Source organism: Bombina bombina, chromosome 7 (genome assembly GCF_027579735.1).
Source record: "Bombina bombina isolate aBomBom1 chromosome 7, aBomBom1.pri, whole genome shotgun sequence".
Taxonomy (NCBI): domain Eukaryota; kingdom Metazoa; phylum Chordata; class Amphibia; order Anura; family Bombinatoridae; genus Bombina; species Bombina bombina.
In genome coordinates, this window is record NC_069505.1 from 259,864,023 (window position 1) to 259,887,242 (window position 23,220).

A 23,220-nucleotide genomic window follows, 5' to 3' on the forward strand; every position below is an offset into this window, starting at 1 on the left:
ACATACACAAACACATACACACACATATAGATACATACACAAACACATACACACACATATAGATACATACACAAACACATACACACACACACACACATATAGATACATACACAAACACATACACACACATATAGATACATACACAAACACATACACACACATATAGATACATACACAAACACATACACACACATATAGATACATACACAAACACATACACACACATATAGATACATACACAAACACATACACACACACACACACATATAGATACATACACAAACACATACACACACATATAGATACATACACAAACACATACACACACATACACACAAATGCTTCTATTCAGAACTGAAATGCATCCAAGTGGATTCCAATTTTGGCTGGAATGTCCCTTTAAGCAATGATTAGGTTGTTATATAAAAAAAGGAAACAGGACACATTTGACGAGCTAAAGCCTGCTCTCTTATTGTATAGTAGGGAAACATTGTATGACACTGAAATGAAAAACCTGAGCAATTTTCCTTGTTCCTGTTGAACCATTTGGTTGATTTATATTTTCTTTGTCTCACAGGAGCCCTGCACAGTTGAGTGCCCGCAGGTAATGTACAGTTTTTATCCTCAGGGCATGAATGTGTGAGCTTTACAAAGTTTGCTGGGAGCTTATGTTCCATATTGTTTTGTGTATAATGTTCACTGATGACAACGCAGAGCAGAGGACTAAAACTGCGTATTTCTTCTGTTGCAAATCTATATTTAAATTATAAAAACGAATACACATAAGATTGAAATGGATAGCAGCTACAGTTGCCACCTCACCATGTTTTGCTGGACACTTATGAGTTATACATGCTGCAGGGTGTGCAGGGAGGAACATGAAGTGTGTCTCTCAATAGCACATAAATAGTAGTGAAGGACAGCACTATTCATGTTCCTCCCTGAAGGCCCTGCAGCATGTATAACTCATAACTGTCCAGAAAACATGGCTCAGTTGGCCGCCCTAATAGCAGCTAATAACACTGTGCTCTCACAGACAAGCTGCATTGTAAGCTTCACCCTCTATCCTTAACTACCTACCTTGCAATTCCCCTAACACTCAGTCCAATTATCCAGAAAATTCAAACACCAAATGTATATTAATAACCATTCATAACTTACCATTTTATCAGCCCATTCTAGGATCCTGCACTCACAGCCTCATTCTGAGACCCCAAATTTTAAGGGACATTAAACCCAAAATATTTCTTTCATGATTCAGATAGAGAATACAATTTTAAACAGCATCCCAATTTACTTCTATTATCTCATTTGCTTCATTCTTCAGATATCCTTTGTTGAAGAAAAAAGCTATGCACATGGGTGAGCCAATCACACGAGGAATCTATGCGTAGCCACCAATCAGCAGCTACTGAGCCTATCTAGATATGCTTTTCAGCACAGGATATTAAGAGAATTAAGCACATTAGATAATAGAAGTAAATTAGAAAGTTGTTTAACATTACATGCTCTTTCTGAATCATGAAATAAAAAAAATTGGGTTTCATGTCCCTTTAAAAAACTCCTGGCAGATCCCCATTAAGCGCTTATACAAGGACCTCATTCTCGGACCGACCTCAGAGACTCATGCTAACAAGTCACAGCAAATCCCACTCAATCGCCTCTCCATAGAATTCATCTCAGACCTTGTATCCACTTTGTCAGTGCCCATCTCACCCATGAAACCAATCTTAAAGCACTGACTTGTGTTCTCTGCAAGATCCTTAGCAAAGACCCCATAGAAGGACTCTGCATGTCTTTGTTTCTATTATTTCCTACCCTAACATATGCAATATTTAACCAAAACTGTGTGATCCATAAAGTGATAATATAAAGAATATTATTCATTTTAGTTCTAGTGATTCCTTGTAATGTATAAATGCTCATATCTGCTTTATAATTTTAATTATCTCTTAATTTATAATCCAGTAAATTAGTTTTACCATGTGTTGTGTTATTTTATTTTTTTAGGGTGAAAAGGGTCAGAAAGGAGAATCTGTAAGTAAGCAACATTGATAAAATGATTATTATAGACCTTTGTGTGTTCTTCCCTTCTTTGGGGTGTTAAATAATGACTATAACTGGTGTCTTCTAGGGAAGCACAGGACGTCCAGGGACAACTGGACCGAAAGGAGAACCGGTGAGTCTGAATCACAAGCAATATTGTACAGGTCTCGTAGCTCAAACACATATCTGATATATTGATGTGATATACAAAACCTGCAGTGTGTGTTTGTTCTGGAGTACTTGTGCTATATGGGTTATAGTTAGGCTGACCATATTGCCGCTTTAAGAAGGAACACATATGAAAAATGCACATGTCAGGGTTCTTATACAAAACATTTCTTTAAACAGTCCTAAAAACAGCCCTGACATATGTATTTTTCATATGTGTCCCTTTTTAAAGTGGCAATATGGTCACCCTAGTTATAGTGCACAAGAATAACGTAACGAATACATTCAAATGTATTCAAATTCTAATTGATCCGAAACTAAATTCGAAAAAATCCGAATCGGTCGAAACGAACCAAAGCAAATTTTACCGCTGTGTACATGTCTAAAAACTACTTGATAACTAGGTTTGTCAATGGTTTGTGAATGGATCAGAATGGCCTTGATGTCTTTATACCCATGGATGATCCCTCACAGAGCTTTAGTGGATCAGATTAAACCCTATCAGATTTTATATGCAGTTTAGTAGTAAATAAAATGAAATAAAGAATAATTATAATTTTTATCGCTGCTATTTTTCTACAGCTGGTCTGTATTATTTGTAGCTTGGTGTAAACATACAAAGGTAACGGTGAACAGAAAATCACACTAATCAAACTTCTATCATCTGTGTCACAGGGACGGAATGGCATTGCTGGTCCCCCTGGTCCAGTTGGACCTCGTGGGCCCCCAGGGGAGGGAACAGGTTCCGGAGGACAGAAGGGAGAGACGGTAAGTAGCCAGTGATGATTCAGTAGCCCTCCTTAATCATTATCTTCAGCACAAAAGTAACGCACAAATACAAGTGGAATGTTTGTCACAACATGTCTTGATTTGATAGCGGAGGGTGGAAACAGAATCGCTTTCTATACAAAACAGAATAGGTTTCTATATACAAGAGGATAAAGTTCTATCAGTAAATCAGACACCTTCCTGCAAGATGTTAATACATGGTTACGTAGTGCATGTTTTATAATAATGTAATATGCTCTAGGCTATTGAATGAGATAGCTGCTGCACAACTGTACATTGAGGTTCTTTTGCACGTAGCTGTTATCTGCTCTATGACCAATCAAAAGAACCTGATGCCTTGAGGGGACCGTAATAAATCTCCAGGATCTGTTTTTCAGTTCTTTTTATTAGATAACACTAATGACAACTTCCTTTTTAGGGTGATCCAGGGGCCGATGGTATCCCAGGAAGTCCTGGCCGGCCAGGAAACCCTGGTACCCCGGGATTAGCTGTAAGTTCCCATCTGCATGATCATTAATGTGCAAATGATACCTTAAATCCCTTAAAGGGACATTCAAATATTTTTGTAGATAAGCATAGTAAATATGTCAGTAATTTAACACTGCACTGCAAAAGACTTGCGTACAAAACAAATGTTATACAATCATCACAAACTATTATTTTGTCTGCAATCTCTTTAATATTGTTTGTATTATCTCATCAGTTTGAGACATATAAATCGGCTCCTGCAGCAATTAGCCAATCATGGTGTAGATTATTGGAGACCAAAGGACAGAATCCTGCATGATCTACAAGTTAAAGAGAAAAAGCAGACAGTATACAAATATTACGTTACAGAACATTACATATTACTTTTCTACACATATTAAATATTTTATGGTGGGGGGGGGGGGCGGGCAGTTTTGAGTTCATAATCCCTTTTATTGGCCATATCTCCATATTACAGTCCTGAAGTCCTGCAACTACTTCTGATCTCTGATAGCAACATTTAGGGGTAAATACTTCTGCGTACGTTTTGGTGTTTTCATTGAAGAGACATTCATTTCTTGGCATTGAACCAAATGTCACAATAGTTTAAACAATAACAATGTGACAATGCCAGTGCACCAAATGTAAAAGTAACTGTTTCTGACATTTTTGTCATTTATTTGTGGAAAAGATTCCAAGGTAAACTTTTTTCCTGCAAAGGTAAAAGGAAATTGTGTAAAATAATGTTAGTTCTTTGGGTTATAGACAAACTCTCTGCCCTAACATGGGTATTGATCGCAATCTTTCAGATATCGGCTCCTGGTTTAGGACTGATATTCCTGAGAGCCTTATGTTATATAATCACCTGTTTATGACCTGTCCTTATCCCAGATCTGGTTTCCTATGTCTCTGTGTCATAATATTGTTAATTATTGCATAAGCCAGGGAGCTTCATTGAATGAGCAATTTAGAAACATAAGTACATAAATATCTGGCTTGTAACTGTCACATGACTGTGTTTGTGTTATTTCAGGGCAGTAAAGGAATCGATGGAGAGAGGGGGGAACCCGTAAGTTATCACTAATTTCCCTTTTAAATGCTCCAGTTTTTTTGCAAACTTATAGATAGCAGAGCATTGGCTGTCTCTTATTTCACACATAACTGACACAGATTTCTTTATTTTATTTTGTTTTAGGGGCTACGAGGACCTGCAGGGCCCATAGGTCCCAAAGGAGAGCCTGGATTTTCGGTAGGAGGAGGAGCTAAGTAGCGCTACTCTATACTGTGTAGTATTGGCTAGTTGAGTTATACAGTCACAGACATAGAAAATGGTACAGAGTATACAGCTTATACCTAAATACTTGATTCCCTGTTAAATAAAGTTAACACAATTACAACTAAGGTATCAGCACTTGTTAAGATATTATCTCATGAATCTCATGGGTTAAGCACAACTTCTGGCTCTAGTATAGCTGATGTGTGACATGCATGTGAGATAATGAGAACAGATGATGTGTGACATGCAGGTGAAATAATGAGAACAGATGATGTGTGACAAACAGGTGAGATAATGAGAACAGATGATGTGTGACATGCATGTGAGATAATGAGAACAGATGATGTGTGACATGCAGGTGAAATAATGAGAACAGATGATGTGTGACAAACAGGTGAGATAATGAGAACAGATGATGTGTGACATGCATGTGAGATAATGAGAACAGATGATGTGTGACATGCATGTGAGATAATGAGAACAGATGATGTGTGACATGCAGGTGAGATAATGAGAACAGATGATGTGTGACATGCAGGTGAAATAATGAGAACAGATGATGTGTGACAAACAGGTGAGATAATGAGAACAGATGATGTGTGACATACAGGTGAGTACATGAGAACAGATGATGTCTGACATAGAGGTGAGTACATGAGAACAGATGATGTCTGACATACAGGTGAGAACATGAGAACAGATGATATCTGACATACAGGTGAGTACATGAGAACAGATGATGTGTGACATATAGGTGAGTATATGAGAACAGGTGATGTGTAACATACAGGTGAGATCATGAGAACAGATGATGTGTGACATACAGGTGAGTACATGAGAACAGATGATGTGTGACATACAGGTGAGTACATGAGAACAGATGATGTGTGACATACAGGTGAGTACATGAGAACAGATGATGTGTGACATACTGGTGAGATCATGAGAACAGATGATGTGTGACATACAGGTGAGTACATGAGAACAGATGATGTGTGACATACAGGTGAGTACATGAGAACAGATGATGTGTGACATACAGGTGAGTACATGAGAACAGATGATGTGTGACATACAGGTGAGTACATGAGAACAGATGATGTGTGACATACAGGTGAGTACATGAGAACAGATTATGTGTAACATACAGGTGAGTACATGAGAACACATGATGTCTGACATACAGGTGAGAACATGAGAACAGATGATATCTGACATACAGGTGAGTACATGAGAACAGATGATGTGTGACATATAGGTGAGTACATGAGAACAGATGATGTGTGACATACAGGTGAGTACATGAGAACAGATGATGTGTGACATATAGGTGAGTACATGAGAACAGATGATGTGTGACATACAGGTGAGTACATGAGAACAGATTATATGTGACATACAGGTGAGTACATGAGAACAGATGATGTGTGACATACAGGTGATTACATGAGAACAGATGATGTGTGACATACAGGTGAGTACATGAGACCAGATGATGTGTGACATACAAGTGAGATCATTAGAACAGATGATGTGTGACATACAGGTGAGTACATGGGAACAGATGATGTGTGACATACAGGTGAGTACATGAGAACAGATGATGTGTAACATACAGGTGAGTATATGAGAACAGATGATGTGTGACATACAGGTGAGTACATGAGAACATATGATGTGTAACATACAGGTGAGTATATGAGAACAGATGATGTGTAACATACAGGTGAGTACATGAGAACAGATGATGTGTAACATACAGGTGAGATCATGAGAACAGATGATGTGTGACATACAGGTGAGTATATGAGAACAGATGATGTGTGACATACAGGTGAGGTCATGAGAACAGATGATGTGTGACATGCAGGTGAGTACATGAGAACAGATGATGTGTGGCATACAGGTGAATACATGAGAACAGATGATGTGTGACATACAGGTGAGTACATGAGAACAGATGATGTGCAACATACAGGTGAGTACATGAGAACAGATGATGTGTGACATACAGGTGAGATCATGAGAACAGATGATGTGTGACATGCAGGTGAGTACATGAGAACAGATGATGTGTGACATACAGGTGAGTACATGAGAACAGATGATGTGTGACATACAGGTGAGTACATGAGAACAGATGATGTGTGACATACAGGTGAGTACATGAAAACAGGTGATGTGTGACATACAGGTGATTACATGAGAACAGATGATGTGTGACATACAGGTGATTACATGAGAACAGATGATGTGTGACATACAGGTGAGTACATGAGAACAGATGATGTGTGACATACAGGTGAGATAATGAGAACAGATGATGTGTGACATACAGGTGAGTACATGAGAACAGATGATGTGTTACATACAGGTGAGTACATGAGAACTGGTGATGTGTAACATACAGGTGAGTACATGAGAACAGATGATGTCTGACATATAGGTGAGTACATGAGAACAGATGATGTGTGACATACAGGTGAGTACATGAGAACAGGTGATGTGTGACATACAGGTGAGTACATGAGAACAGATGATGTGTGACATACAGGTGAGTACATGAGAACAGATGATGTGTGACATACAGGTGAGTACATGAGAACAGATGATGTGTGACATACAGGTGAGTACATGAGAACAGATGATGTGTGACATACAGGTGAGTACATGAGAACAGATGATGTGTGACATACAGGTGAGTACATGAGAACAGATTATGTGTAACATACAGGTGAGTACATGAGAACAGATGATGTGTGACATACAGGTGAGTACATGAGAACAGATGATGTGTGACATACAGGTGAGTACATGAGAACAGATGATATGTGACATACAGGTGAGTACATGAGAACAGATAATGTGTGACATACAGGTGAGTACATGAGAACAGATGATGTGTGACATACAGGTGAGTACATGAGAACAGATGATGTGTGACATACAGGTGATTACATGAGAACAGATGATGTGTGACATACAGGTGAGTACATGAGAACAGATGATGTGTGACATACAGGTGAGTACATGAGAACAGATGATGTGTGACATACAGGTGAGTACATGAGAACAGATGATGTGTGACATACAGGTGAGATCATGAGAACAGATGATATGTGACATACAGGTGAGTACATGAGAACAGATGATGTGTGACATACAGGTGAGGTCATGAGAACAGATGATGTGTGACATACAGGTGAGTACATGAGAACAGATGATGTGTGACATACAGGTGAGTACATGAGAACAGATGATGTGTGACATACAGGTGATTACATGAGAACAGATGATGTGTGACATACAGGTGAGTACATGAGAACAGATTATGTGTAACATACAGGTGAGTACATGAGAACAGATGATGTGTGACATACAGGTGAGTACATGAGAACAGATGATGTGTGACACAGAGCACTTTGGATAATAAATTGTGTGCTGGGCACTTAGCTTCTATTTTAGAGGTTCAATAAGTATCTGGAGATCCTGCTGATTCCCAAATGCATTATCCATGTACATATTTGTAATAATCCTTTTTTTTTACCACATTACTTGGTTGCACCCTATAAATATATATTGTTCATCTCTAAATAACACAGATCTCCCAGTGTTAGTCTGTGCTATAAGTACCAGTTTAGTTCCATCTCATCACTACATAGCGCCCTCAGGTGTCAGATTAGCCATATTGAGTTATGGCTATTTCATTGAATCAGGTTCTTACGACTTGGTGCTTCTATTGCTGCTATTTCATGTGTAGTTTACACTAGGCTGATTTTAATTTACTATAATTAAATGTTCTCAGTGTAAATTTGTAAAATTAATACAAAATACTCTGCTATGACCAATAATGCCCAGTATTTCCTGTGAATTAGGGAATTCCTGGACAACCTGGAACCCCAGGCCAGAGAGGAATTCCGGGGAACTCTGGACCTCCAGGACCAGAAGGGCCAAGTGGGCCCCCAGGATCTGCAGGACAGTCTGTGAAGGTAAGGTGGAGGAGTTGTAGGATATCCCTATGGAATTTTTGGGAAATGTTGCAAAGTAACCAACTCCAACTTTAAAATATCATATCACAAACTCTGCAGCTATAAAATATCAAAGACATACCCTGCAGCTATAAAACATATGACAACCCCTGCAGCTATAAAACATATGACAAACCAGGCTGCAGCTATAAAATATCATAAGACAAGCCCTGCAGATATTAAACATATGACATACCCAACTGCTATTAAACATATGACAACCCCATGCAGCTATAAAACATCCTGTGACAAACCCTGCAGCTATTAAACATATGACAACCCCTGCAGCTATAAAACATGTGACAAACCCTGCAGCTATAAAACACATGGTTAACCCTGCAGGTATAAAACACATGGTTAACCCTGCAGGTATTAAAAATCATGTGACAAACCCTGCAGCTATTAAACATCATATGACAAACTCTGCAGCTATAAAATATAATATGACAAACTCTGCAGCTATAAAACATTATATGACAAACCCTGCAGCTATAAAACATCACATGACAAACTCTGCAGCTATAAAATAAAATATGACAAACTCTGCAGCTATTTATCATATGACTAACCCTGCAGCTATAAAACACATGGTTAACCCTGCAGGTTAAACAAACCATATCCTGCAGCTGTTAAACATCATATGACAAACCCAGTTACATATAACAACAGATGTATATTTAAATAGATATGAAACCCAAAATGTTCTTTTGTGATTGAGACTGAGCATACAATTTTAAAAAAGTTTCCAATTTTATTATACAATCAAATTTGCTTTGTTCCAATGCTATTCATTGTTGAAGAGATACCTAAGTAGGTGACTGTAGCACTACATGGCAGGAAATAGTGCTGTCATCTAGTGCTCTTGCAAATGCATAACATTCTTGAAAAACTGCTGCCATATAGTGCTCGGATCATGTGCACACTCCTGAGCTCATGTACCTGCTTTTCAACAAAAAATACCAAGAGCAGGAAGAAAAATTGATAATAGCAATACATTAGAAAGTTGATATTAAAATCATTTCTCTATCTGAGTCATGAAATAAAAATTTTGGGTTTCATATTCCTTTAACCCCTTGGCCTGAATGGGCGTAGATCTTCATCATGTGGTACATAGCCTATCATACCGTATAACATAGATCTGCGTCCATAGTGCTGTAAGCCTAATCAGTCTTGGTGGTCAAGTGACAGCCAAGAGCTGCTGTTCCTGGACGTCCATCAGTGCTCCATTACCATATGAAGGCAGATTGCCAGATCATTACAGTCTGCACCACTGTCTGTAACTATCTCAGTTGGTGCTGGCTGAAGGTGTGGAAGGTGAGGCAGGTGGATGGCGCAGTGGTGGAGGGGTCTACACTGCAAAAAAAATATTAATACTAAATAAACAATGTAAATGGAAAAAAACATACATATAAATTAGCTACTGGCAGATGGATGCCAGTACCAAAGATGGCCACCACTAGAGGGAGAGGGGAGGGTTAGAGAGCTGCTTGGGAGGGTTCAAGAGTGATTACAAAAAGTAATAATAATAAAAATTAAAAATGAAAGAGAAAACAAAAAGCCCTAAACTGCATACTGGCCGACTGTCTGCCAGTACCTAAGATGGTGATGATGAGCATGGATGCGATAAGAGAAATGTTTAGGAGTGACCCGGGAGGTGGAAAGGATAACCCCTACAGTACAATACTATTTCTTTACCAGATAACTAATTAACCCCTTCACTTCTGGGAGTTTCAAAAGTTTGGTGCGCAGTTGCAATTAGCAGCCTTCTAATTACCAAAAACCAATGGCAAAGCCATGTATGTCTGCTATTTCCGAAAAAAAAGAGACAAACTCTAACAATTATTTGTATCATGATTGCACAAGTGGTATGTAAATAATTTTAGTGATAAACCTAAAGTTAAAAGTTTTTTTTTTTATATATATATATATTCACTTTTGGCTATGAAACGGTGGATGAAATATACCAAGCTGGGCCTAGATCAATACCTTGGGTTGTCATAAAAAATATATAGTTTAGAAAGGTAAATAAAAAAAAATTAAAAAAGGTTCTATTTCTGTTTAAATGGAGTGATACAAATTGTTCTGTAATTTGGGCATGGTTTTCTCTGAAATCCCAGGTAGCATAAGGGTTAAATAGCTACATTGCTGCTTTGTTGAGTCTGTACGTAAAAGTTTTTTACAGACGTGCAGAGCTCAGAGAAGTTCTGTAAGTTAGCGCTGCGGAATCTGTTGGCGCTCTACAAATACCTGACGATAATAAAATAATAAGTTCTGTAAGTTTGCATTGTGGAATCTATTGGCGCTCTACAAATACCTGACGATAATAAAATAATAAGTTCTGTAACGTTAGCGCTGCGGAATCTGTTGGCGCTCTACAAATACCTGACGATAATAAAATAAGTTCTGTAAGTTTGCGCTGCGGAATCTGTTGGCGATCTACAAATACCTGACGATAATAAAATAATAAGTTCTGTAAGTTAGCGCTGCGGAATCTGTTGGCGCTCTACAAATACCTGACGATAATAAAATAATAAGTTCTGTAACGTTAGCGCTGCGGAATCTGTTGGCGCTCTACAAATACCTGACGATAATAAAATAATAAGTTCTGTAACGTTAGCACTGTGGAATCTGTTGGCGCTCTACAAATACCTGACGATAATAAAATAATAAGTTCTGTAAGTTAGCGCTGCGGAATCTGTTGGCGCTCTACAAATACCTGACGATAATAAAATAATAAGTTCTGTAAGTTTGCGCTGCGGAATCTGTTGGCGCTCTACAAATACCTGATGATAATAAATTAATAAGTTCTGTAAGTAAGCGCTGCGGTATCTGTTGGCGCTCTACAAATACCTGACGATAATAATATAATAAGTTCTGTAAGTTAGCGCTGCGGAATCTGTTGGCGCTCTACAAATACCTGACGATAATAAAATAATAAGTTCTGTAAGTTAGCGCTGCGGAATCTGTTGGCGCTCTACAAATACCTGACGATAATAAAATAATAAGTTCTGTAAGTTAGCGCTGCAGAATCTGTTGGCGCTCTACAAATACCTGACGATAATAAAATAAGTTCTGTAAGTTAGCGCTGCGGAATCTGTTGGCGCTCTACAAATACCTGATGATTATAAAATAATAAGTTCTGTAAGTTAGCTGTCAGTATATTTATGAAAATCTTAGTAGTTTATGGCAGGGTTAAAACGCAATACAAATAATAATTTTCCTTAAAGATAGAAACCCTTAACCAACATGCACCTACTAGACCATACAATTAATATAAATATCTGAATTCTTTTATTTAGTTAATATCCATAAACATATTGAAATATATTTGCAATAAAAGAAATATGAAATAAATTTATATGCTCTTGAAAACTATTTAAATATGCTATGCAAAATTCCTACACGCTTATATTAAAAACCCACCTTATTTATAAATAGTCTTTATTTATTTAACACAATGGGACTAAAAACCTTTAACATGCAAGTAATACAATTCTAAACAGTGTTTATAAAACAATAGGATAATATATATATTCTGCTATTTAACTGCAATCCTAATACAAAATTAACTTACAATCTCAGAACTTGCACAGATTAGTTACTTAGCCAATCAGATAGAGATTTAAACAATATATATATAGGCTGTGAAATGCTAACTTGAAAAAACACACTGCTTCTTTAAATCTATTAAATACAAATTGACTATGCATATAACTTATCTTACAAAAACCTTGAATACGTTACCAGAGTAAAAAGCAGTCGATATCCAATATTCCTTGGTAGGAATTATTTTACCTCAGATCACCAATAAGTGTATATCGCAATCAATGAGAAAGGTAGATTAGCTTTGCTCAAGTAAAGTGGTATTTCACGCCCAGCAGGAACCAGTTACAAGTTTTAGCTTCAGCAGGAAATCTCCCTTGTCTCTATTGCATTCACTTTTTATTTAGTTTTCCATCATTGGTAAATTGTGGGTGGCCCTCCTGGTCCCTTCTGATTGGGTATTTGGAATACCTGATTGGATTGGCCCTTAACGGAGTTGAGCATGTTTACTATGGTAACGCATCTTTTGAACAGTAATTCCCTTAACTGTCCTACCGGTATTGGCCCTTAGGTGGCATCATTACAATCAGACATAGCAACATTTGAAACAACTTAAATAAGTATTTTTATGAAATGGTTATTAATTGTATCATAATTTACTGCAACAACTATTCACAATATTTGTTTTGGATAAGTTATATCTTAATGAATTTTCTGATCATTTTGATATGAAATATCAAATACATCTAACATTATATTAAAATAATTTATATTTCATTTAGTCTAACAAAAAAAAAAATGTATATTTCATAGACATATCATATCAAAGTAACTTCCATATCTTCATCTCACTATATTTAAAAAGATGTATTTAAAACTTTATAAACATTTATTTCACATTTATATGATATGATTTATTTCACCTCACGCAGGCACTCCATCTGAAATAAAGTAATAAGTGTCATTAATTATTTCTTTCCAGGTCCACAAATATTTATTTAAAAACACAGAGGTTAAGATATTCAATGCTTTCAAAACATACATATATATATTCATATATATATATATATATATATATATATATATATATATATATATATATATACACATATATATATATCTCATATCCACTAAAATATATACAGTTGTTTTGAAATCATAATGTAAGCCATGTGTCTTCACTGTGTGCTGTATGTTCAGAGTCATACCTTAGTATTTGTCTGTGTTTTCTCTGTGTTATCAGCCACACAGCATGAGCCATTCAAACAAATCTGTGCCAATTACCAGTTCCCCTTGAAAAATGCTTACAGTTCTCACATTTCCTCAGACGGATCGGCATCTCCCTTGGAGGAAATCCATATATGGGCCTGTGTCCTGCTCTATGCATCAAAGTGCTTTCATCCAACATTGGTTCCCAGGCAATCATACAGATGGTTAAATAAACTGTGTTATATTTCAGTTCCTTGCTAAATTATACAATTGCATAATTTAACATATTGAGTGTGTGAGATCTCCCAGAGACAATCCTTTGTTCTCATTTTAGCCAAGAATGTCTCCTGTGCAATTGAAGAAGTGGGGGAGAACTAAACCTGTTTGAAGTTAGTTCTTCTGAATGCAATGAGTTATTTTCTACTGATCAGTGAAAATATCTGATAAAAGATACAGATGTATTAATCTTGAAATATATGATTAAAATATATATTTATTAATCTCACATATACCTTGACATAAATCCCCCTTCCAACTTCAAATAGATGTAGGACACATGTATTTGAATTGGCTTAAAGTCAGTGGTATTTGATGAGGATCAACCGTATACCTCATAGACAGTCTCTTATGTAGGAAGTTTGTTATTTTGAGCCCTCATGTTTATCAGTTAGGCATCTTTGAACTACAGTATGTCTTTAGTTCATTTGGGGATATGACACTTCATTCTCCCTCTATGACTTGTAGTTGGGATCTTGGATGACACGCTCGCGATTGATTGATATGGACTCATTTATCTATGAAACTTTCATTTTTGGGGATCCGTATTTTATAGGCCACTGGAGATATTTTGTCAGTAATGACGAAAGGACCTTTCCATGAGGGAAGAAATTTCTTCTCCCTACCCTGATCTCTTCCAAAGTTATAAAGATAAACTTTATCATTTATTTCATATTCCTTTTTGGACGTTTTGAGATCATAATAGGTTTAAGTGGCAGTTGCGGCTCTCTCTAAATTCCTTTGGGCAAATGCAAAGGCATATTGCAGGTGCTGTCTTAGGTTTTCCACATATTGATGTGTATTGGCAGCGTTTATCAAATTTTGGTCTGATGTACGGTACAGTAGATGCTGAGGTAGAATCATTCTTCTACCAGTCATCAGTTCAAAAGGTGACATCTTGGTAGCACTACTTGGAGTTGCTCTTAATGCCATTAAGACTAGAGGTAGTTTTACATCCCAGTCTTTACCCGTTTCACTCACAAACTTTTTGAGGATTTTAACAATGGACTGGTTGTAGCGCTCTACACCACCACTTGAGGAAGCTCTATAAGCAATATGGAGCTTTCTTTTAACCCCTAGTATTTTCCACATTTTGGTCATCACTTCGCTAGTGAAGTGGGTCCCCCGATCTGATTCGATTCTTTGGGGCAAACCAAATCTGGAAAATACATGGTTGATGAGCAATGCTGCACATGTTTCAGCACTATTGTTAGGTGCACTAATGCACTCTACCCATTTAGTGAACAGGCATGTCACGGTTAACATGTATTTGTTACCTCTTGATGATCTTGTTACCGGACCAATAAAATCAATTTGTATATCTGACCATGGTATTGCCATCCCCCTTTTCTGCAATGGCGCTCTATGCATTGGTGCAGTGGGTTGAAACTGTGGGCAAATTAAACACCCTTGACAGTAGGTTTGAACATCTTTCAACATGTGTGGCCAAAAAGCGTAATCACGTAATATTTCATACGTGAGTTTGGCACCGCGATGACCAGATGTGGGAGCATCATGGGCATGTTGAAGCATTAGACCTCTGAACTTGGTGGGTACTACCCACTGCTGGATGCCAGTTTTGGAGGTTCTAATTAACAAACCATCCTGTAACTTGAATTGTGATCTAGATTTTATTAAGATTGTAAGATCTTCCTTGCCAATACAATCATCTTTTAAGATGGGGTTGCTTTCAGGATCTTCTATGTGTTTATAGAAGATGCCTACAATGGGGTCTTCTTTTTGACTAGTGATCAGGTCCTCACTAGGAGAATCCTGGCTCCATTGTACCAAGTTAGGCTCACTCTGTTGTTTTGCCTGGTTTCTGGTAATAGCTTCTACCGGAATTGCACCCATTAAGTGGTCAATATTAAGGAGTTCTCCAGTTATGGCTCCTTGTTTGGCTAATGAATCCGCAAGATCATTGCCTTCCTTATCAGGACCTAGAACTCTGGAATGACCCTTGGTCTTTTTCCAGTGTATGGTTAAATCATTGGATACTACCAGATTATCAATCTCGCAGAACAACTTGCCATGCTTGACTGGTTTGTTATTGCTTTTCTGCATGCCATTTCTTTTCCAAATTGGCAGGTATTCAACAAAACTGTCATGCACATAATTTGAGTCAGTTATGATCACAAATTCATGAATACCATGTTCAATAGCCATTTCAATGGTTTTGAAAACAGCAGTGAGTTCTGCAACTTGACTGGATCTTGGTCCAATGTTGAAACCTATAGACATATTTGGGAATCCATTTGTCCCAGTTATACCAATGCCAGCGACTAATCTGCGCTCATTACCAATAGTGGCATGGTAAGAACAACCATCAACATATACCCAAGGTAATGTTTGACAATGGTCCTCATTGTACATTTTATATGGGGAAAGCAATTGTTCTTCCAGAAAATCATCTTCTGATAATTCTTCCCCAGGATCTCTAGCAGTACAGTCGTGGAGCTCAGCAAGCCCTTGTGCGATTGGATTCTTTTTATTCTGTTTGTAGCAAATTTCTAAGGGCCAGCCTTGTAAGGAAAGAGTCCACGCTGTTATGCGGCTATTAGACAAATTCCCATCTCTTATTCTCTCACTTTGCAAATAGAGCAAAGGCTGGTGGGCCGTTTCTACAATAATTTTCTCGCCCTGTATATAGCTGCGGAAATTTTGTAGAGCCCATACAGTAGATAAGAGGGCTTTTTCGCAATCGCTAAATTTTATTTCTACTGGGGATAGATTTTTGCTCGCATAAGCAATGGCTTTGTTCAAATTATCATGCTTCTGGTATAAAACAGCGCTCATGCTTATATCTGTGTAACCTGTCTCTAAGAAGAAAGGTTTACCACCTTCAGGGTACGCTAAGCAAGGTGCTTGAGTGAGTTTTCTCTTCAGCTCTCTGATGGCTGTATCTTGAGACTCACTCCAGTGCCATTTCACATCCTTCTTTAGAAGAAGTAGTAGTGGTTTAGCTAATTTCGCATAATTATCAATGAATTTGCGAGAATAATTTGTCATACCCAGGAATGATCTCAATTCCTTTAAGTTAGTTGGGTTTTTAGAATTTACTATAGCTTCCACCTTTTTCTTTTGGGGATTTAATCCTTCAGAGGTAACTTCATGTCCCAAGAAGTTTACACGAGTGCGGCACCATTGAGCTTTTTGTAGGGATAATTTGACACCTGCCCTTTTAAGTTGGCTGAGGACGTGTTTAAGCTCTGTGATGTGTTTTTCAAAGTCTGTGCTTTTGATTAAAACATCATCAACATAAGATAAGGTCCAGTGCGTCAGGCATAGCCTTATGCATGAATACAGCAAATTCATGTCCAGAATTTATGTATCCAAATGGAAGTCTCTGGAATGCATACTGAACCTTTTGGAAGGAGAATGCTAGCTTATATTGGTCCTCTTCATGTACCTTTATGGTCCAATATCCCTGTGCACAATCAATGGCAGTGAATATTTTGGATCCCTGCATTTGTGCTAGGCACTGGTCAATGTATGGTACAGGCCAGCCAGACATGTATACTCGTTTGTTTAGCTGTCTTAAGTCAGCACACAAACGCCATTGTCCATTGGGCTTAAGGACACCTAGAATAGGATTATTATAAGAGCTGTGCACCTGTCTGATAATACCTCTTTCTTCCAAATTCCTTATGATCTCTGCAAGAGAATCATATGAGGCTAAGGGAAGTCTGTATTGTTTGACAAATACAGGTGGTGCATCAGGATCTGTTTGTATTCTTGCAATGTGCAAGTCTGTAGTACCACAGTCATAAGAATCCTTAGCAAAAATATCCTTGTACTCCATCAGGAGTTCTCGCAGCTGTTGGCGTTCATCATCGCTGGAACAGCCATTAGCTAAGGATATTTGCTCTTTGACTATTTGCTGAAATCCTGGAAAGATTTCAGGCTGTCCTATTTCATAGGCTTCTTCCAACCTAGAGGTGAGATCCCCTTGATTATAATTTACATTGCTCCCATGACTCTGGGTATTGGGGTAATCTTGCTGTTTGATTGGCTGATCAAACACTAGAGAGGCTTCTTTAATTTTACAGATGCCTTCCTCTGAGCTGAAGGGATAAATAGACTGAATATTAAATAGACCCTCTGGCATAGATGCAAAGGATTGTTCTATTAATTGTTCTTCAGTTAAGTATCCTTCAGGTATTAGCCCAATTACATTATTCTGGAATCCAAAAGTGTAATAACTTGATTCCAGTGCATATCCTATGGTGGTTCCCTTGGATAATGTTATATCCTGTGGGGTCATGTTATGCACAACAATATGTATTGGAACAGTTCCAATATTCACCATAGGAGTGTAGGTTACTGTGACACCCAGATTTTGTATTCTATGGGAGAGGCAAATCAGTGTTTCAGAAGTTTTTAATTTCTGACCTCTCTTTACCTGTAAGGGTAAAAGAAATTTATCAGCCCCACCAGGAATTATGACATCGCTAGATACCTGCATATTCACAGCATATGGCAATTGCTGGTTTGACTTCAGGGCTGCATTTTCATCCTGAAATACTTCAGGGTTCACCTTTAACCTGCTCCAGAGGCAAGAGTTAATCAAATCTATTTGTATGGCATATCTATGTAAGATATCATTGCCAATGTATATTTGATTATGGGGAGTATTTAAAACTAAAAACAGGTGTTTCACTGCCTTATTACCAATAGAGATAGATAATAAGCACTTAGCTGTGATGCTATAGCTTTCAGACCTGTCATCCAGGCCGTTGACACTGTGGTCTTGGGGAGAAAGATATTTAATCACTTTAGGTTCAGCTATTTGCGCTAATAAACCTTCGCTTATATAGCTAGCTTCCTGTTTTAAGTTTATTTTAGCATACTTGGTTTTACCAAGGTCATGTACTTGTATAGGGATAAATAGATCCTCTTTAACTCTCTCAATCCCTGTGAGGTATTGAGCGTGGCCTCCCCTCTTAGGGATTTTATGATCCCCCTTGTGGAGTGATATGGTTAATACTTCGCCATCTAGGGAGATATTCGCTATCTTTCCGGGCGAAATTTTAAAAGTATTACCATCAGAGCCACTAAAAGGAGTCTGATCATCTATTTGTAGAATTGTGATTTCAGGTACAGAGTTATTCCTGAAATGAATCTCCACAGCATCTGGTTTCTCTTCCACCACGTGAAAGCTATGTCGGGTGCGAGATATACCAGATTTTTCATAATTGATAGGCCGTTTAACTTGTGACCAAATTACATTGTTTATGCAGTCAATTATGGTGCTTAATCGCTTCAGGAGATCACTACCAATAATTAAACGATCAGTTGGCAGATCCACTATAATGACAGGGTGTCTTATGACCCTGTTCCCCAATTTAAATTTTAACCAGGCAGTACCATAAACTTTTAGGGAGTCACCCCCAACACCTATTAGAGAACCGTCAAATTCTTTTATTTTAGGTTTGTGGGGTGTTAGCTCATTTAGCTGTGTGTAGTACCTGTGGGATAAGATAGTTGCCTGTGACCCAGTGTCAATTAATCCCCTGATAGGGTTGGAGACTGAATCTTGCAGCTCAACTAATACATAATATCTTCCTGCAGTTTCTACCACATAAAATGCACATAAAATTTGCATTCTCACACATCTGTGGGCTTCACCACGTGTTACCTGAATTCGCCACGTTTTCCTGTGCAGAGGAAGCTTCATACCTACCTGTTTCCTCTATGACAGGGTCGGCTGGATTCTTGTGTACTGCATCTGTGGAGATAAGGTTAGGAGAGAGCTGCAAGGGAAGAGTTTTGTTAATTTTTCCCAGATGAGGTTGCCTGTCATCACAGCTAAATTGTCCGTTTTCGGTCTGTGGGGAGAGAACATGATTAGTATCATTGATATTTATTATTACATTTTGTATATCTCTCCCCTCCCCCTCAGGTGATGCTGCAGTATTTATGACTGTGCCTGTGGTCCACTGCTGACCACTGGCTGTACCCCTAAAAAAGTATTGTTCGGTTGCTGAGCCGTAGATTTTTGACTCATATTAGCGATTTGTTCGCTCAACCGATTTAACTGGGTAAACAGCATATCTACCTGATTGTACAAGTTACCTCTACCCCTGGGCCTATCTCTTGGTGCCCCATTGTACTGATTCCTGGACCACTGGGTTCCCTCAGAATCAGGGTCGCTATTTCTATTCTGGCGTGGTTGCCCCTGGGGTTCAGCTTGTTCAGCATTAGTACTTTGGGGAGCATTATATACCTGGGGTGTCTGGTTACCCTGAGAATATCTTCGCCGTTTATTGTATCTACCCTTGCGCGGATACCAATTATTTGGTGAGTATTCTCTTTGTGAGTAATTATTCACCTGATTATGTCCCCCATTTTGGTTATAGTCTCCCTGCGCCTCAATCTGTGTAGGGGGAGGGGCAGAATTAAACCTCTGTGGAGATGGCCTGTTTTGACTGGCCACCTCTGCATAAGTTCTCTTTTTAGACTCCAAATTGAGGGGGCTAGGTGACACCCTAGTTTCTGCCACAATTTTGGGTTTTGACTCCTTTTTAACCCCCTGCTCACTGGACTGCTGAATAGAGTATAACTTCGTACTCTCTTTGATCAGCCATTCCAATGAGCAGTCCTCATCAAAATCTCTAGCTAAGTTGATTTTGATGGGTGTAGGCAGTGCTTCAAAAAATAAATTTACAAATTCTGAGCCATCAAATTTGGGATTATCTTCAGCCATAATGTACGCATTTTTCAATACAGAAAGGAATTCGATTGGACTCTGATTCGCACGACACTTTAAACCATATACCGCTATTTTCGCGGCAGTTTTAGTGCGATATTGCCTGAATTCTTTTCTGCATTGTCGTTTTACCCCATTCCAGGAATGAATATTCATATCCTTTAGTGAAGCAAAGAATTTGTGGTGCTTACTGTCAAATACCCAAGGCAGAAATTCAATTTTCAATTTCTCACTTGTAACATTCATTATAGCTAACGCATTTTCAAAAGCCTGTAAATGATCAATTACAGATGTTGTTCCCTTATTGGAGAATATAGGTACTGCGCGTTGTACGAAGGTGATTATTTTATGGGAATCATAGACTTTATCAGACTTACTTTGGGTTTCTATGTTAGAGTTTCCCTCCCCCGCACCAGCTGCGCTACAGCAGTTCTCTGGATTTACATCATGAGGTGACTGCCTATTTGGGAAATCTATTTCTGACCCGTTAGGGGTCATTTGTCTATACTGTTCCATATGTTTTTGTACCTCGTCCCTGACGCGTTCGCTAAAGGAGTTAGCATTATCTGCATTATTCTCACTGTTAATATAAGGGTTTTCATTATGGCGATATGACCTTTTTAAATCGCTTAATTCTCTCTGGCTTTGCGCAAGCTGTTTATTTAAATCTTGTATCTGCGCGATTAAGTCCATATTATGCTTATCTAAGGTGGCTAGGTTTTGGGCAAATTCATCCATTTTATTTTTGGCTATTTTTAAACCCTCTTCGCGTCTGTGCGAGGAACGAATACTATTTTCTAGCTCCTGTATTTGCAATCGTTTGTCTGTGACACAAAACGACATTTTGTCAATAATGCATATTAAGAGGGGCCAAGATTTTAGTATTAGTTCTTCTCGCTTTTTGGGAGCTTTGCATTGATTAATCATTAATAATTCCTGGAAGAATTCATTCTCTTCGTTCCACATATTATTATTAATGGTAATATTTTTAGCCCTAGTTTCAAGCATATCCATAAAATCATTTAATTCACCCACAATATTAAACTTCCCTTTAAGGTAACTTAAGATATCTTTCTTAAGGACCTGACCTTTAGTAATAGGTATTGTAATGGGACCAATTTCATTGCTATGTATAGAATTAAATGAGTCACTTCTGGCTACAGACATTATTATATTGGTTTAGTACTTAGTCAAACTAAAACGCTAATACAATTTTTGCCAATAAAAAGAGAGAAGAAAAAAAAAATTATATTTAAAAAAAAAAATATTATTAATTTTGAAATATGAAAAATTTATATTTCGAAATATGAAAAATTAATATTTTTGATTAACTTTGAAAATATGAAAAATTTATATTTTTGATTAATTTTTAAATATGAAAAATTAATATTTTTATTAATCTTTCAAAAATTAATCTTTAATAATATTTCAAGATATTAATATCAATCTCAAAATATGAAAATCAATATTTCAACTCTTCAAAAATTATATCTTCAAAATATTAATATCGAAATATGAAACTTTTTCTCTCTTTTATAATAATTTCTATCTACCACAAATATATTATATCAAACATGATGGAATATTAATAAATCTCATGCAAAGTGCCTCCAATTATTATGTCAGTATATTTATGAAAATCTTAGTAGTGCTATCCAAATAATATATCAGTTTATGGCAGGGTTAAAACGCAACACAAATAATAATTTTCCTTAAAGATAGAAACCCTTAACCAACATGCACCTACTAGACCATACAATTAATATAAATACCTGAATTCTTTTATTTAGTTAATATCCATAAACATATTGAAATATATTTGCAATAAAAGAAATATGAAATAAATTTATATGCTCTTGAAAACTATTTAAATATGCTATGCAAAATTCCTACACGCTTATATTAAAAACCCACCTTATTTATAAATAGTCTTTATTTATTTAACACAATGGGACTAAAAACCTTTAACATCCAAGTAATACAATTCTAAACAGTGTTTATAAAACAATAGGATAATATATATATTCTGCTATTTAACTGCAATCCTAATACAAAATTAACTTACAATCTCAGAACTTGCACAGATGAGTTACTTAGCCAATCAGATAGAGATTTAAACAATATATATATAGGCTGTGAAATGCTAACTTGAAAAAACACACTGCTTCTTTAAATCTATTAAATACAAATTGACTATGCATATAACTTATCTTACAAAAACCTTGAATACGTTACCAGAGTAAAAAGCAGTCGATATCCAATATTCCTTGGTAGGAATTATTTTACCTCAGATCACCAATAAGTGTATATCGCAATCAATGAGAAAGGTAGATTAGCTTTGCTCAAGTAAAGTGGTATTTCACGCCCAGCAGGAACCAGTTACAAGTTTTAGCTTCAGCAGGAAATCTCCCTTGTCTCTATTGCATTCACTTTTTATTTAGTTTTCCATCATTGGTAAATTGTGGGTGGCCCTCCTGGTCCCTTCTGATTGGGTATTTGGAATACCTGATTGGATTGGCCCTTAACGGAGTTGAACATGTTTACTATGGTAACGCATCTTTTGAACAGTAATTCCCTTAACTGTCCTACAGGTATTGGCCCTTAGGTGGCATCATTACAATCAGACATAGCAACATTTGAAACAACTTAAATCAGTATTTTTATGAAATGGTTATTCATTTTATCATAATTTACTGCAACAACTATTC

General features: G+C 37.3%; 1 protein-coding gene across 1 annotated transcript in view; it reads left to right on the forward strand.

Annotated features, from left to right (window-relative positions):
- Positions 1 to 23,220, forward strand: part of COL7A1 (collagen type VII alpha 1 chain) — a 398,512-nt gene that overhangs the window by 201,625 nt on the left and 173,667 nt on the right. Inside the window, exons 31-38 of the mRNA XM_053689357.1 lie at positions 578 to 604; positions 2,011 to 2,037; positions 2,135 to 2,179; positions 2,890 to 2,982; positions 3,422 to 3,493; positions 4,505 to 4,540; positions 4,667 to 4,720; positions 8,623 to 8,736. Of these exons, the coding sequence (XP_053545332.1) occupies positions 578 to 604; positions 2,011 to 2,037; positions 2,135 to 2,179; positions 2,890 to 2,982; positions 3,422 to 3,493; positions 4,505 to 4,540; positions 4,667 to 4,720; positions 8,623 to 8,736 (468 nt within the window). The remainder of the gene's footprint in view (positions 1 to 577; positions 605 to 2,010; positions 2,038 to 2,134; positions 2,180 to 2,889; positions 2,983 to 3,421; positions 3,494 to 4,504; positions 4,541 to 4,666; positions 4,721 to 8,622; positions 8,737 to 23,220) is intronic.